Source organism: Chroicocephalus ridibundus, chromosome 6 (assembly GCF_963924245.1).
Source record: "Chroicocephalus ridibundus chromosome 6, bChrRid1.1, whole genome shotgun sequence".
Lineage (NCBI taxonomy): Eukaryota > Metazoa > Chordata > Aves > Charadriiformes > Laridae > Chroicocephalus > Chroicocephalus ridibundus.
This window is the reverse complement of record NC_086289.1, coordinates 39660491-39678619: the sequence shown is the minus strand read 5'-3', so window position 1 is coordinate 39678619 and position 18129 is coordinate 39660491. Positions and strand designations below refer to the sequence as shown.

The window sequence follows — 18129 nt, the reverse complement described above, 5'->3', positions numbered from 1 at the left end:
CTCCCAAACATTTCTCTGATACGGTAATCCATTTTAAAGTTATTTTTGTCATTTCTGTAGACTGCTGGCTCTCTTCATAAGCCCACCTAATTAGAGAACGTTAGAATTAGAATCCGAGCTGGATCATAACAGTCAGCATTTGGACTTGAAACTACTTATCTCACCAGTCAGACTCTTAAAACGCTCTCGGTTGTGTCCTGTTGTCTTCTCTTGTTCACAGAGTAATACTTAAGGGAAATTAGTTTTCTTCTATCAATTACAGACATCGAGGTCACAAGGTCTGAATATTTGAAAAAAAGTTAGACAACTGATATGTAATCACAAGAAAACTCCCCAACTTCTCCTTCTACCAGGCAGTCTTCAAAAAAGGATCATTAATCTAGACGATTATTCAAGTCACAGAAGAATATCTATAATGAGAGACTGCAGTCAAAAGTTAGCGGGCCCAATATCAACCACTCTAATTTGTGAGCTCGGCAAAACCGTAATTTCTTATCCCAGTGACAGAAATCTGAACAGCCAAATCTAAACAAACGGAATCAGCCATCAAAATACGAAATGGGCATGTATTAGAGACATGAAACCACTCATTCAGAAGATTTAGTATGGCATCAGGCTGAAATAGATGAGAAGGCTTAAAAACGCACTGGGATGCAAGGTGTCAGGCAGACAAAACCAAGTATTTCTTTCATACAAAAATCCCTGGACTCTCAGTGATCAACTACCGTCAACGTGAAAATGGTTGAAATGTTTCTCTGATAACAACTATCAGAATTTCCAGTGCATTAAAGCACAGATGTTACTATTCTGAAGACTAAGATGTAAATTAATGCATAGACAGAATATCGGAAACAGGAAAACCAAGAGCATAGCTTTTGAAATCCATTTAGTTTAAAAAGTCACCCCATTTACCACGTTATGGGTGGCAAGGAGCTTTTTAAAGCCATTTGATGTGTGCCTTAAGCTCACCTAAGTTCAAGGAATGGCTGTAAAGCAGAGGGAGCGTAGCTACAGCCACAGGCAGTGAAATACCCTCCAAGGAATGATCTAAGCCCTCAGGGGCGTCAGCAGAAAGAAGCTAATCCTGCCTAGCACTGCTGGTAAGAGGGGAAAAAAAATTCACAGATCTACAACCACATTTATTTCTTCTCATGTCACAGGTTTGGACTTGAAACCATGACATGTGTCTTGTTTTAAAAAGCTGAAGGAATTTGCTGGTTAACAAACAGGTGAAAATCCAATTAGAAGCACACGGAATGACAACATGGACTTCAGCAATGGCTGTCATTTCATTACTTCTCACCGTCCAAGCAGAGATGCAGCCTTTAATAATTATTGTGACAGCTATTTATAAAATCTGAGAGACTATAAGGGGAAAGAAAGATAAAATTAACTTAAAAGACTTTACACTAAAGACTTTAAAATAAGTGAAGACTATTCATAGAAGTTACCGTTTTCTGCATTTCTCATCCTTCTTACACATCCCCTTCCAGGTCAGAATGAAAATATTCCCCAGGACTTAGCATTTTGAGGAACGCAAGGAGCATTTAGCTTAAACCAAAAGCAAATCCTGGCACCTCTTCCGTGCACGCCTTTAAGCAGAGTCCAGGCAAGCTGACATGAGCTGTCACGTGCACGCAAAAGATGAAAGGCAGACTCTGCGGATGCAGTGAGTCAGAGAAGCTACAATTCTTCCACCCTCATTAGGTAATTAGGTCCTGACAAAACTGATACGGGCTCGGTGAGAAGCAAGAATAAAAGCGCTTGCAACAGGACTTGAGCACACCCATGCCCTATTGGAAATACTCTCCCCTCCGCACACCTCGTCTGGTATTACTAGGGAAGTCTTCATATCGTCAGCATCTCCAGAGGAGGATCTTAAGGGAGACGGTGCTGGAAGCCTTACTAAAGGTCTCTCCAACCTACCACGTAGACAGCTTTCTTAATAAGCATACAAGGAAATGAAACCACAGAGATCCTATTGAAACGACCTTGTGATGATCCCATCACTTACATTTTATGGAAGTTACAGAAATGAGCACAAACAGAAGCTCAAAACTAACAGTTTAATAACGATTTTGCACTGGAAGGTCGCACCTCATTCCTATGCACACAGATACAGTGGTGGTTACACCACTAAATGGTAACAGACACATTAATGATACAGATACACACATTGCAACCAGAAAGTCAGAATTTCCTCTGGTTGTGGTCCATCTCCCATGTTAAGATTCTCCGATTCTAAATTCCAATTAATTTTTTATGGATTCTTACTCCAAAAATCCTAGCTGCTTATATTGTTTTTACATATATTAGATGAATTAAAAATATGTTATTAGGTAATGTATTATGCAGTGAGCAATAATCATGGACTCGCTGCGGGTATTTGAGATTTACTTCTGAGGCCATGATTTTACTCTTCCCCAAAGGTTTAATTCCTTTCCCTCAAAGACTGTCCTCTCCTGCCAATAAATGTCCCTCTTTTCTGATCATGTCCTTTTTCCTCCCCCTGTAATTTTCCTACAAGTTGTCTGAAGGTATAGAAGACCTGAGAATTTAATTTCAGAAGCTGGTATTTTTAATGCAGGTGTAAGGTGTAATCTACAGTGCAGGTTGTGGGAAACCATACCCTGTTCTAAAAGCCTTCATGCAGAAAACGTGACAATGGTGATTTAGGTAAAGCAAGATTCCTTTCCAGGCTTTTAACAACAAAATCTTGTAATGTAACACCTCATCAACATTTGAAGCAGTTTTCCTGTACGCAGAAAGACAGAATCATGTAGTTATAAGGGATCTCCAGAGGTCATTTAGTCCAACACAATAAGCCTTAATGACATCCTTTAAATTTAAACTGGGCTTTAAATCATGAGACTCGCAGGGTTTACCCCCTTAGGAATTTAAATAAAAATAGAAGCTTCTAAGAATTCACTGATGCTCACAGACAGAAAGTTCTGTTAGGGAACTGGCATCATAATTAAATTTCATCAGCACTCAAAAGCGATAGTTTGCTTCATTACACAACACTTCTATACCATTAAAATATCTAGAATCAGTAGACTGGTGCCTTACAGGCCGCCTCTGTCTCACTCGTCTTACAGTTTTGCCTTGCTTTGTTCTGTAGTGGACAGATGCTACTGGATGTATACGGCAGGTAGGAATTTGCATTTATTACATACATAGGAAAGAAAATATTTCCATTGTACAGTACAACCAAAGGAAGTTCTCCAGAGCTCGCTTTTCCAATAGGCGGAATGGCTTCATCGTAAAGAGCCGTGTTGCCATCCAGCATGACCTAGACAGACTGGACAGCTGGGCAGAGAAGAACCTAATGAGGTTCAACAAGGACAAGTGTAAGGTCCTGCACCTGGGGAGGAAGAATGTCAGGCACCAGTATAGGTTAGGGGTGGACCTGCTGGAAAGCAGCTCTGAAGAAAAGGATCTGGGGGTCTTCGTAGCCAGTAAATTACCCATGAGCAAGCAACGTGCCCTTGACGCCAAGCAGGCCAACGGAATTCTGGGCTACACAGGGAAGAGCGTGGCCAGCAGGTCAAGGGAGGTCATTCTCCCCCTCTGCTCTGCACTGGTGAGGCCACAACTGGAATACTGTGTCCAGTTCTGGGCTCCCTAGTTCAAGAGGGACAGGGAACTGCTGGAGAGAGTTCAGCGAAGGGCAACTAAGATGACTGATGGATTGGAGCATCTCCTTATGAGGAAAGGCTGAGAGAGCTGGGACTCTTTAGCCTGGAGAAGAGAAGACTGAGGGGGGACCTGATTAATGTTTACAAGTATCTAAAGGGTGCGTTGAAGGAGGATGGAGCCAGACTCTTTTCAGTGGTTCCCAGTAACACGACGAGGGGTAAAGGGCACAAGCTGGAACATAGGAAGTTCCGATCAAATATGAGAAAAAACTTCTTTACGGTGAGTGTGACAGAGCACTGGAACAGGCTGCCCAGGGAGGTTGTGGAGTCCCCTTCTCTGGAGGCTTTCAAGACCTGCCTGGATGCAGTCCTGAGTAATGTGCTCTAGGGAATCCTGCTTTAGCAGGGGAGTTGGACTAGATGATCTCTAGAGGTCCCTTCCAACTCTGAAAAATTCCGTGATTCCATGATTTCTTCTCTCATTTAAAAAAAGCAGCAGATGACAGAGGTATCACACACACTGTTTACAAACCGCTTTCATTAGTGGAGTTTATTTATACTGTCGCCATTTTAGGGAAGATCTAAGGTCCAGTGACACTTGAACATCTGATTAGGGGTTGGCTTGTCCACTGCCCGTATTTTCCTTCTCATTCCCTTTCATGTCCCTACCTCCCCTTGATACCAACATGTTCATGTTGGAGATGTCAAACTGTGCTGATCAGTGACACAAAAATATGCCTACAAGAAACAAATGGTGTGTGTGTGTGAAAGAATCTGGGTAAATATAGGAAACAGATGAATAAAAACTTCAGCCAAGTGGTTTGTTTCCTCTCCTGGGCCCCATCAGGTCAACAGCTTCTCATTCAACCACAGACTGCATTTTTAAAGTCTGTAACAAACTACTCAGGACTGTCTTTTACTGAAGAAAAATGCAGACCTTTTGCAGATTTTACAGTCGATACATCGATCCCCATGTAAATTTCTTTCCACTTTTTTACCCCCTATGCACCTGGTGTTGATAAACAGCACACTGTACAATGGAAATCATTCAGACACCCCGTCTTCGGCAGGACCTCAGCTGGTTTAGACTGCAACAGGCAATAAGGTGCCCGAATTTCATTTTCAAGCTTCCCATTTGAAGCTTTTTCTTTCCTGTTGGTCCTTTGTAGAGAACTTCGTTTGGCAATTCTCCTCCTGTCTTGCTGGGGGATCCCCATGATCAGACATGAAAGAACAGCAGGGAATCTAACACACTTCCGACTGCTCCAATTTAGACAACACTGTGTAAAATAAAAGGGATTTGAAATACATCCGCTATACTTTTAGCCTTATTCTTTCTAGCTTTTGTTCTTTTAATCTTCAGTATGCTCCTCGAATCCCCACAGGCACCACTCCTACACTGGGTCCTTTGGGAGCTCCAGCTGGCAGAGCAGGAGCTATCGGAGTGGCAGAGGGCGAGCGCACTTCAGAGGGGGAATACTGCCTGCCCCAATAACCCCTGCCTTTGCCAGAAAATCTTTCATCGCCCTTGTTCTGCCTCTCCCTGGCAAACTAATTCCCAAACGTTACTGAAGCCCTTATGGGAATCCCTTTTTAAGCCCAACTTTCCCACTCACACCAAAGTAGAGCACAGAAATCTCTTGTCTGTGGCAAGAGTTATTCATGGGAGTGCTTGACCTCATTGTTTTATATCCCAAATTGCTTATAACCTTACCTTTATTAGGGGAGGGGGAAAAACGGAGGGTGTGAATGGGATTCATCACTTGTTTACAACAGATGAGTGGACAAGAGACACGAAGCTTTGCAGTCTCAGGAGAGGAAAGAAAGATAAAGCCCATGTAGACAGTCAAGAATAGGAAAAACATTCCAACAGCTCTTCACATGTTATCTAGACTATTTCTAACACTTTAATAAAGGTACTGATAAATTTGTTATGGCTTTACCTTTCTACTTATTGACATCATAGAAAATATACCCAGACTTACCAGCATTACTACCATGTCGGCGGCCAATTGTAAAAAAAAAAAATTTAAAAAATAAATAAAAATAACAGTAGCTGCTGCTAATAATCCAACCACCTAATAATTGGTTTGGGTGGATCTTGCATGAATAAAATAATGGATTTCACTATAAAATATATTCAAATAGTAAGCTGATTAGAAATAAAATAAATTCCGTTGGGAGGGACCTCTGGAGGTTGCTTCGTTCATCCTTCAGCAGCCAGGTCATTGATTATGACTTATTTCCTTAAACAGTCCATAACTTCATCAACTTCTACTGCGGGTAGTGCCTTCCTTCCCCAGACTGACACTGGGCTCAGGCAGCTGATGATCCTGACGCTAAACCCTACCACTAAAAAAACCCGAGGCACCAAAGTAGTTGAGCACCTTTTCCATACATATCCTTCGTGCCCAGGTCCCCTGCCTTAAGGAGCAGCAGGGCCTATATATTCTTAAGTCTTAAGATAAAAATCTCTTGCTATATTTTTCCTGAAGCTAACATACAAAAGGGAAAAGGATACCACAAAAACCTGTTTATTTTTGTTTGTCTATTATTTTATTTTCAATCCTCTATGTCACTGCTTACTCTGGTGGATTTCAGGTTTCTGTTGGAAATGAATACAGTGAAAGACACTCTGAAAATCGGGCTTGCCAGCCAGAGGCTTAGTTCTTGGTAGTGGAAACACAAGACAATAAGGGCTACCTTCTTTTTTTACCAGGCTATTTTCGTCTAAAATGGGTCTTTGTACTTTAACCACATTACAGCCTCTATACCAAATGTATTCCCATAGAAACGTCTCCCAGACCTACTGCGGTTCTAATGTACTGTGAAGCACAACACCACGACAAAAGCTACTGGGGGTTTTTAAACAAGAATACCCTCAAACAACATAGCTACACCTAAATGTTCATCATCCTTATTTCACCAATCTCACTGAAGCCAGAAAAAAATTCCAAATACCAACATCACTCCCTGCTATACTATCTATTTGCGACTATGAAACAGTGGAAACTACGTGCAGTATTTGTGCTATAAAGAGAAAGCTTTTTCCGTCCAGAGACCAGGAATTAGGACTGGTGATAAACACAACAATAAATGATATAACCAGTTTTGCCTTTCCACAACCAGGAATAAGCTATCACAAGGCTTCATTAAATATTTTCATTTCCATACAATTTAGAAATTATACTTATTTATAAGATAGAGAGGTTCTGTTGCAATGACTTGTTTTATTTTATAGTCCCATCTAAGCTAAAAATAGAGCAAATCTAGTGTTTGAAAAGATTATTGCACCTTGAGGGCACCCAGCAAAATACAAAATGGATTTTAAAGATATATTGTACTGATTTGAAATATCATGTCCCTACATTTTAGGATGCAAAATGAAAAATGACCACATAAGATGAACACAATGACAAAACCCAAAGCAATAATTTATCAATTTACAGAAACTGACTAAGTTGCAGGGATCCTGATTTCTGTGTGTCCAAGGCTTCAAAACAGCCTTTGACGTGGCTGATATTTCAGTCTAGCATAACAAAATTAAGCTTTAGGAAAAGTGTAACCTTCACCAATGCTGACAAAAGTTATTTCCCTTGAAAATTAGACCTGAGCTTGGCCAGCTTCCGAGCAGTACCCACCTTTAATGATCCCAGGTTACATGGCAAGGAGAGCACAGACACATGTAGAATCACTTCGGTATAAGTGCAAATGAAACTGTACTGAAAAAGCCTACAAAATGTAAAGTATAACTTGGAGGAAATCAAACTTCGTGAATACGTAATGAAATCGGAAAGAAACAGAAACCTATCCCAAAGAAGCATTTTTTCAATTTAGAAATACCAGAAAACAACTGAACTTCACACGTAAAGAACACAAAATTACCAAGAAAGGTGACAGACAAGAAACACCGATGAATGTCTTACTGAATAATATGAATTTGGAAAGAAACATGGTTATTATGGTTATATGCTACCCGATATGGTTCCCACGCTACCCAAAATGTCCAATTTTCTGAGGGTACCGCTAATACGACAGTTAAGGAGCTCCCATTTTCTACTGATATGGTTGCCACTGGAAAGAAAGGCAGTTTTTTCACCAAAATTCCTGAAAAAACATGCTCCCAAATTAATCTTTTAGCTACAACTCATACTGCATCCAACCTTTGTGCTAACTCATCACTGAAGGAAGCATGAAACAACACACTAAACTATTAGTTCAAAAAAACCCACCTCACTCATTCTTCTTTCACCTGATGTTAGGAAAAACTGACTTTGACCAAAAAAAAGTGATATATGTTTCAAGTGACTGAATCTGCATTCGGTAGTCCAGAAGACCCATACACATTATAAAAATTTACACAGCTTCAAATCACTCAAATTAACAATACCCCAAGCATCATCTGTTTTTATGACACGTAATCAATTATTTCAGTCAATAGTTTAACTGTTTTTCCTTTTAATGGCCTTAAAATTTTCTATATGCGTGACAACTTTATGTACTTATGTGTCACCCATTCAGTATTTTAGAAAAATATTTTAAAAGAAATCAGAGTATAAAAACATGGCAATAATGTTGTAACATCGTAAATCTGTTATCAGCAAGCTTTTACAGTGGTGCGTGTCTTCAAAGACAGTTTTTTAAGAGCTACTTTTAAATGAAAAAGCCTTTTTGGCTATTAAGCATAGAAAAGAAGAAAATCAATTCTATATTTTAGAGTCCAAAAGATGACTTTGATAACATAAATGCATCTGACAGGAGACACTTTGCATTTAAACCCAAGACGTTTTGATGTGAGTTTGTCTAAGGTACAATTATTTTGTGCTCTTTCCTAATAGTCAGGACAGTTTGGGTAATAAAGAATTTAACTCTGCACAGTTAATAACTTACCCGTACTTGACCAACAAAAGCATTGGCTTCCTCTTCCTGTACGGATAGGTTTTTAGGTAGAAACATATCAAAAATGGGTCCGTTGTCATTTACATCCGTCACCACTATATTAACAGTAGCAGTTGAGGTCTACAGAGAAAGATAACATTATGAACAAATTACCTTCATTTTACAATTCCACAGATGACAACCCATCAGCAACCTTACTGCTGTGTATTACACCCATCAATACAGAATCACAGGTAAACAGATTATCGATTACTTTTTCGCATGTTTTTGTGAAAGAGAAAGCATTATTCATTTGAAGAGTATATTTTTACAGTTCTTATAAGACAAAACAGGCTCGAGACTGAATAACATATTGGAGAGGCACAAAGGACATCAGGTATCTTTTTTCTTATATGGTCTTTTAAGGATGTAAGAAGTAAGTAAGGAAGTAAGAAAGTAAGAACTTGCATTCTGAGTGGGGAAAAGGCTAGAAATACCAAAATTTGCCAGAACTACAAATTTGCAAAGAAACTACTGATTTTACTAACCAAAATATGCTAGTGTGATGATTAGCGCAGATGGTTAGTCAGCCTCTTAGCTGGCACAATCATGCTACCACAGCTCTGTGGTGAGCTCAGCGATCTCGATCATCCTTCACCCACATCACGCTGACGTGCTATTACGCATTAGCACATCAACTTTAACAGAGAGGTGCCTACTGAGAACAGCATAATTAACTATATTTAACACACAAAGAATTTCAGCAAACACGTCTGTGCTTCCTACTGAATTTTTCTATCCAAATCAAAGCAATTGGAGAGTGAAATACTTTGTCTGCAGATCTTCACAGCTTGAGTCAGACCTCTTTTCACTGCTCCTACATACCAAGCATTTCAGACGCAAACCACCATATTGTTGTATTTAATACATTATTGCAATTATACATTATTGCATTTTAGATCAATTCGACAAATGCTAACACCTTTGCTATCAGAGATATTTTGATTCCATAAACTCCAACCCAGCAGAGCAGCAAGTACCATTGTGAATTGTAGCTTCAGGTTTATTACAGTTTAAGATTGTAATAGAAACAGATACATCAGTTAACACCAGCTACTTCACGCAGTTAGTTATTGCAGAATATGCCTAAGCATTGGCATCTCTTAACTTCTCCATTTCTCAAGTTTCACAGTTTCACATTGAGGTGAAATACGTCAGTTTGAGCCTCATGAATTTAAACATTGTGGCAAGAGCAATAGAAACCATGCCTTTGTTTTATACCTTATAAATATAACAATGGAAGAGCTGAGGCCAATAATGCAAGTTTCTGTGGCCGGTGACACGAGTTGCAAAGAGAAGGAATGAACAGTACTCTTCATCCACCAGGGAAAAGAGAAGCACTATTGGGCAAAACCCACAGTAAGGAAGATTGTAGTTTTACACGAGGAAAGCCTTTCATCGCAAGAACAGAGAAGCACGAGCGCAGACAGCGCAGGGAGGCCACACCATCTTCCCCAGGAGCAAGAGGCATTGGTATCTGTCACGACAGTTGCAGTGTAGGCTGCTGCAGAGGTGGAGCAGGGCACGGGAGACTGACCTGGTGTTAGAACACTGGGTCATTGTCTATGAAGGCTTCTTTCAGTGTTTTATTTAGTTCACATGCAAGGAAAATAAAATTATCTTATTCTATAAATACAGCCTGTTAGACAAGTATTCTAAGGGAGACAGATGGTAGAAAGAGACACACGTGAAGTTTAATACTGATGCCTCATTGCTGCAGATTGCTAATGATGGCTGTCCAGGCTCTGCTTTGTACTCTTCCCCCAGTGAGAGTAATATTTGTAACAATGTTTATGCTGCAGCCACTACTGCTGTGAAGCGCAGTGTAAAATCAAACACTGCAGCAAATCGGCTTTCCTGTGCCATATCTAGATGCCTTCTGATACTGAGCTACTTTGTGTCAAGCTATGCTGGGGGAAATCTATATGGCATTGCACAGAATCACAGAATGGTAGGGGTTGGAAGGGACCTCTGGAGATCATCTAGTCCAGCCCCCTGCCAGAGCAGGGTCACCCAGAGCACGTGGCACAGGAACGCGTCCAGGCGGGTTTGGAATGTCTCCAGAGACGGAGACTCCACCACCTCTCTGGACAGCCTGTGCCAGGGCTCTGCCACCCTCACAGGAAAGAAGCTCCTCCTCGTGTTTAGGTGGAACTTCCTATGCTCAAGTTTGTGCCCATTACCTCTTGTCCTGTCCCTGGGCACCACTGAAAAGAGCCTGGCCCCATCCTCCTGACACCCACCCTTTCAGTATTTATAAGTGTTGATAAGGTAAGGTCCCCCCTCAGTTGTCTTTTTTCCAGACTGAAGAGACCCAAATCCCTCAGCCTTTCTTCATAAGAGAGATGTTCCAGTCCCCTCAGCAACTTGGTAGCTCTCTGCTGTCCCCTCTCCAGCAGTTCCCTGTCTTTCTTGAACCGGGGAGCCCAGAACTGGACACAGTGCTCCAGGTGCGGCCACCCCAGGGCAGAGCAGAGGGGGAGGATGACCTCCCTCCACCTGCTGGCCACATTCTTCTTGATGCACCCCAGGATGCCATTGGCCTTCTTGGTCACAAGAGCACATTGCTGGCTCACAATTACAGTTAACAGTACTTACACAGTGCGGATGTCACCCCTGAAAGAGCCCTTTGCTTTAGGCACAAGACTAACCGATCTGTTAGGAAGTGGCACCTCACAGGTTTCATAGCAAAGCCTGTGAACAACCTCCATTAAAAAACCAACCAAAAAGTCTGAAGGTATTCTGCATCTTTTCTGAAGCACCTTCTGCAGTATGTCCCATGAACAAACCTCAAGCAGATTTACACCGTCACAGCTCTGTGCAGTAACTGCCCACAATAAATGCAGAATATCGTCTAATTTCTATTAAGGGGCAAGCTCCTTGTATCTGACACATGGGAAAAGCACTTGCAAAGGACAACTAATGCACTCAAAACCTACTCCCTATCTTAATAGCATTTGGTCACGCTTTCATTGCTGTGGCGCCAGTTCAATCTGATAACTTACTCTCTGCAGAGAGATCCTGTAACAGGTCAATCTCCTTCACCTTCCAAATCCTCAGGCTTGGCAAGGGGCCCAGTTGCCGGTACTGGAGCCAGCCGCCTCTCTTCCCGGTTGTCAATCTGGCTGGTGCGTTTGCAGGGTCCCAGGCATTCAGTGGGGTGCTACCTGTGCCAGCAGCCTTCCTTGGCAACCCCTCCTGATACCCACACGGCAACGGGCAGATCCCAAACGCACACCAGTGGCATAAATAACTTCCATGCACCAGACAGCTCTTTCAGAGTGGGTTTTTCTACAGCTTTTGTACGGAGGTAAATGCAGAAAGAAAATCTGTTCCACAATAAGCAACATACAATAACTTCTTCATATTTAAAAAGTAACAAATACAGAATATCTTGAAACAAACAAACAAAAAGATGCTTTCAGGCTGGCTTCTTATCATAGAATCACAGAATTACAGAATTATATTATATATGATATTTGCTTAGGCTCAGTTATTTGCTACTGGTTTCTGAAACTGCCATTCTCACGTTCAACTTACATAAGGAAAATGCACTTTACAGTTTATGCCTCATTGTCAACACAAAACACAGTCCAGAACGTTTGCTATGATGATGTGCAACACACACTGAATGTAAATCAATCTCCTGAAGCTAACTTGATTTTACAGAATATAGGGTAATAAAAACTCCTAGATTTAATAAACTGAGAGAAATATGTCTTAAAAAACACTGGTTTAAGACAGTGAGTACTTCTCATTTTGAAAAACATTTCCATTCAGGAGAATTTTAATGGGATGTGCCTGATAATCTGCAGCGTGGTTACTCCTGCCGCTGCTGAACCAAGCCCCAGCAGCTCTCAGAGCAGCCGCCAGAACCCGGCTTTGCATCCGGTAACTTCTGAATCAAGTGCTGGAAGTCAAATCACTGTTGTGAATTACTTACACATCTAGCTTTTGGCCGTAAGTGCGTGCCAGTGGGGAGGGGCTCACATACTTTTTTTAAATAAACGTAGCAACACGTTACAAGGGACTCCTATGAGCACTTCTCCTAAACAGCAGTGTTCTTCTAAAGCCAAGCAACTCTCTGCTCTGCAAGCATGCTATTAACAACATGACCCTGCAGCAATACTTTTACATCTTGAACAAAAAAGGGAACTTTTCTTGCCTTCAAGCCTTCTTGAAACCCAATCATTATAATATTATTAGAAATACAGAGCTTACTGAAAAACTGGAATGAGTCTAGAAGGGGTTATTTGAAGATATATCAAAGGAAACTCAGGTTTCTCCTAAAAGCAGACCGTGGCGGCAGCAGGGAAGGCTGCGCTCTGCTTAATACAACCTGGATTTTAAGGTGAATTTTAAGATCCTTTCTAACATCTTTATCAATGATTTAGAGGAGGTAACAAAGCACAGTCTCCTTAAGTTTGCAGGCGACATCAAGCTGGGGGTAACAGCCAATATGCTGGAGGACAGGGCTGCCGTTCAGAAGGACCTCAGCTGGCTGAGACACGGAACCCCGTGACGTTCAGCAAGGACAAAAGCCCAGTCCTGCCCTGAGGAGGAAAGAGCCCTCGGCAGGGGCCCTGTCCGGCAGCAGCTCTGCGGGAAAGGCCTGTGAGTGTCGTCAAACAGCGAGTGGAGCAGGAGCAGCTGCGTGCCCTTGGCAGCAACATGCGACAGCAGCTCCTGGGCTGTGCGGACAGGGGACCAGCCTGGAGACCCAAGAAGGGGACTGTCCCCTCTCATCAGCCCTCATAAGACCTACATACTCAGCAGAAAAAATGGATGTAAACTGAAACAAGAGAGGTTCAGACTTGGGCACAGGCAGTAGCTTCTTCCCACTAGGACCAAAATGAGAGTATTTCAGCATGATGAAGCAAAAGTGTTTCCTATCCACTGTGCTCGAGCTTGTTTTCACACTGTAGACAGGTACTGGGAACCTGCTCTCAGCACGTCCTGGATAAGAACATGAAGAATCAAGTCTGACGCCTTTTTGTCATTAGATAGGGGTTACCCGAAAAAAGCAATAAAACAACTACCAGCCTGACTTATGCATATGAAGGCTAAAAGCTTTCTTGAGTGATTCTTCAGGTTATTCTGCGACATGCAGTAGGAATTGTCGTTGGTGCTGAGGGATCCCAGGTCAGACTAAATCCCCGGACTAACAAGAATTGGAAAAATTGCAGAGTTTTCGCTTGGCTTAGTTTTGCAAGAAAAAAAAGAAAGTTTGTGGGGATTTTATAAGAAGGAAGAGAGGGAGGAGGTAGGGGAACAGACATTTGGAATTGTTTCCCAACTCTTCAGTTACCTAAGAATTTTAGTATTTTTCAAATTGATAGCAATATTCGTATTCCCCTTAAGCATCCCACCTGCCAGCCAGCATGGCCACACAGGACAGTGCTCCACTTGTTATAGAGTCTCAAGTCATACTTAAACTTTCACTCATGAATTTAAAAAGCAGTATTTTTGCAAAGGAATGGTATTTTATCGACACGCCAAACAGGAAAATTATTTTATAAAATTAAGTTTCCTGTTCTTCCTAAACTTCCAGGGGTACTAAAATAAGATCCTGTAAGAAGACCAACATTTCAAATAATATCCTCATTGTTATATTAGTTCCAACGTACCAAACTATCAAAAGTGGATACATTCAGTGGCAGGATCACCAAGAGGAGCATTCGTAACAAGCTCTGGGTTAGCAGCAATGCCCTGGTGTTCTCTTCCTTCAAATCAGTAACAACAAACTCTGAAACTGAGAAAGAATATCCCACTGACAGAGCAATGCCAACCTTTTATATAAAGTGGTAGTCAGTTGCCTACCTTCCTTTCTTTGAGATGCATAAAGCAGGAGTTCTGCCATTAGCATCAGAAACTGCTATAATCAAAGATGATTAAATAAAATCAACATTTTTATATCCCCATTAGGTGGCTCCAAAGATTTGCTTAAGCTGTGGCTTGCAGAGAGCTTAAGACCGACATGCTGTTCTGAAATGGCCTTTATTAGACAACTAGAATAAATGACAGCAGCTTATTCACAACTGCAGTACAGGGCAGTATTGGTAACATCATGATCATCCGTCCTGTGGATAATGTAAAAAGTCACCAGCAACACTAAAATCACATTGGCTAAATAATCATTGCTTAGAAGTTATGTTCAGGGCTAGCCATAACCTTTTTTTCGGTCTGTCACTGGAACAGAAAAGAAGAAAGCCAAGTAGACTATGGGTCATGGCCGTTCCCACAGCAGCCAAGTTAACTACCTGGCATGCTAGTCAACAGGCGAGAAGGACCACAGGTAGTGAATGCATGCTCTGAGGATAAAAGGCGCCCCGCGGAGAGGATAAAAGGAAACACACTGAGAAAGGGTTGCTATATTGTGTATGAAGCTCAGTTTCTCATACTGTTAGAGAAGCCTATCATTTCTCATTACCATTTTCAACTGCAGGTAGTGGCAGCTGCTCCCACTGTCACGTAAACGGCACTTCGTTTTCTTTGTCACTAGCTTAAGTTTTTCCGCCAAGGAAACCTCCAGCAGACAGATGGAGAGGTGGTGATGCTTTTAACTTTGTCACAACTCATCACATTGAAATTTTTAAATCATTAATGAAGAGCGTGAGGAACTACAAGAGTAATTCTCGCCTTTGACTACCAAAGCAGCAAAAGTTATACTTAATGACAAATTCTGATTGGGTGCCCATTTATTTCTGCAAAGCCAGCTTTCTTGTCTTGTGTGGGGAAAGAGCTCTATTTCCACATCTCATAGTCTCAAGATTAGAAAAAAAGATTTAATTTCTCTTCATTCACTAGTTCTCATACTTCCAAATGCTGTAACATATATCTGGAACCCATGTCCCAGCTCCCTACAACATTACCGTCCTCTTCGTTTAGCTCTAGTCTCGCACCCCTGCCAGGTGACCTGCATTTGGCAGACTAAAATTAAGAGACAATGCTTACAAATACCAGCAGCACAAAGCAAATTTTTCCTTGCAAAGCCTGGGGAAAACAAATAGAGAAAAAGATGATATTTGAAGAAAATCAGTTGCCAATATCATCTTTTAATTCTCCTACTTGATTGTATACATGCTATTTTGTTCATTACATACTTCAGAATGAAAACAAATAGTATCACAGATTTCTTAAGGAAATGTGAAAAGTTGGAGCGTTTTGTAGAGAATCCTAAGAGAGAGAGTAAAACAGCGTGCTCTCATGAAACAGAGCTGCTGTTTTGCTAAAGCTCTTGCCATATGTTTAATTACCACTAAAAGTCTTAAAACAAACTTGAGTGGTTCCCCAAAGTAATGAGAGACACCTAGTTCACAACCGGTTTTGTGTATCAACTGAATGGATACTCCTTGTGCAAATACCAAGATAATACAGTTAAGAATACCTAAAGAACTGCCTTGGCTGCTTTAAAACTAGGCATTTCTACTAAAGATTTGTCAAGTATGGTTCGGAAATGAGAGTTGAAGCTATTACCAGAAATTCACGCAGGGGAAAAAAGCAGTAGAGCCTCACATCAGGCGTTTCCTATTTATTACTGAAGCTAACTGTGTTTACTTCTCTTTTATAATAAACATAAGTCAAACAAAAGATCAACAGCTGCAATTTATAGTTTTCTTAGGGCCACTAAAATAGTTCTTACATATATAATTCTTCCCTTAGTAATAACTGTAACATTTACATCGCCTCCACAAATATCTTTTGTCCTAAGCATGCCAGGGTCTGACAAATGTTATGGAAGATAAATTTGAAGGAAATTTCACTCCTGACTTATTTTATTTGTACCCTGCCATTTAAATTGAAGTTGGGAATTGATGAGAGCATTCTACGCCTTGGAGAGGAAACATTCTTAGCTCTAATGTCAAGCAAGTTTATTAATTTAGACAAACTCTAAGACAAACGCTATCAACTCTAGATATAACTAGTTTGCAAATAATAACATCTGAGGGAAAGCCCAAGGCCTTATTTCATCAAAAAAGAAACTGTAAGTAATGCTTCTGATCTACGTATCAGGACTTGTCTATAGTCAATTCAAGAAAATGACACTTAAATGATGATATCCAAAACAAGAGCTATTCTTTACCAAGTAGAGGAAACAGCTGCTCAGATCTTAAAATACTGGGAGTGATAAGGACCAGAATCAAATACACATGAACTACAGAACAGGTAAACTGCCATGCTGTCCAAGCTCAGCGCTCCAGGAGAGTGACAGCCTGAAGAGTGACGTTGCTAACGGGAATCTAATAACGGCTGGTAATGGAGGATGACAATCAAGCGCCAAAGTCAGATAAAATGATGGGTAAATGTGCACAACTGGTTACGGCCTTGGTCACTAACCTTTTTGAATGCAGAGAAGCTGCATAAACCACATCCACCAGGCCATGGGGAAGGAGACCATGTTACTTTTTTCCGGTCTGTTCCTATCAGCAAGGCTGCAAGCCTCAGGTATTTTCAGACCTTGTTTCCTTCCAGTGCAGGGCATGAGAACTTTAAAAGCCGTATCTATCGACCCTCTAACACCCCTCCAAGTTATAAAGAAGTAGCCAGCTGGACTGCAAAGAAATTTAGGAGAGAGAAGAGACTGAGGCTGAAGGGAAAGACAAGGCTGGAGCTTGTCAATAATTTCATTAATGAAAAAAGATCAGAAAAAGCCTGGGGAGGAGATAAACAGAAAAGCTGTCAAATACACAAATGCAAATCCCCAAAGGAAACCCTCCAAAACCAAAACCTCACACATCCCAAAAGAAAATAAAAAAGATGAGAACTTCAGTGGGAAAGGAAGAGAAAATCATGAGCTGTCAGTGTGCACTAGCAGCCCAGGAAGCCAATTGTATCCTGGGCTGCATCAGGAGAAGCATGGCCAGCAGGTCGAGGGAGGTGATTCTCCCCCTCTACTCCTCTCTCATGAGACGCCACCTGGAGTACTGCATCCAATTCTGGAGCCCCTACTGCAAGAAAGATACGGACGTGCTGGAGCGTGTCCAGAGAAGGGCCACGAGGATGATCAGAGGGCTGGAGCACCTCTCCTATGAGGACAGGCTGAGACAGTTGGGGTTGCTCAGTCTGGAGGAAAGAAGGCTCCGAGGAGACCTTAGAGTGGCCTACTGGTATCTTAAGGGGGCTACAAGAAAGCTGGTGAGGGACTTTTTAGGATGTCGGGTAGTGGTAGGACTAGAGGGAATGGATTAAAACTAGAGATGGGACGATTCAGATCGGATGTTAGGAAGAAGTTCTTCACCATGAGGGTGGTGAGACACTGGAACAGGTTGCCCAGAGAGGTGGTGGACGCCCCATCCCTGGAAGTTTTTAAGGCCAGGCTGGACGGGGCCCTGAGCAACCTGATTTAGTGGGAGGTGTCCCTGCCCAGGGCAGGGGGGTTGGAACTAGATGATCTTTAAGGTCCCTTCCAACCCTGACAATTCTATGATTTTACATTGACGAAACGTCCTTGACAAATGGATGGGATTGATGGGAGAGGTCTCCACGCTTATGCCGCTCACTAGCCATGTAACGGCCAGGGCTATAAGCCTGCGTGTCTATTTGAGGAAGAGGA

The 18129-nt window shown here is 41.7% G+C and overlaps 1 protein-coding gene and 1 long non-coding RNA gene across 24 annotated transcripts in view; one reads left to right on the top strand and one right to left on the bottom strand.

Moving 5' to 3' along the window:
• Positions 1–18129, bottom strand: part of PCDH15 (protocadherin related 15) — an 811115-nt gene that overhangs the window by 136838 nt on the left and 656148 nt on the right. For all 22 annotated transcript variants that reach the window (XM_063340181.1, XM_063340176.1, XM_063340196.1 and 19 more), the window contains one exon: positions 8529–8657. In XM_063340181.1, the coding sequence (XP_063196251.1) occupies positions 8529–8657 (129 nt within the window). The remainder of the gene's footprint in view (positions 1–8528; positions 8658–18129) is intronic.
• The window catches only part of LOC134518011 (uncharacterized), a 53427-nt gene that overhangs the window by 11210 nt on the left and 24088 nt on the right, over positions 1–18129 (top strand). The gene's annotated exons all lie outside the window — the stretch shown is intronic.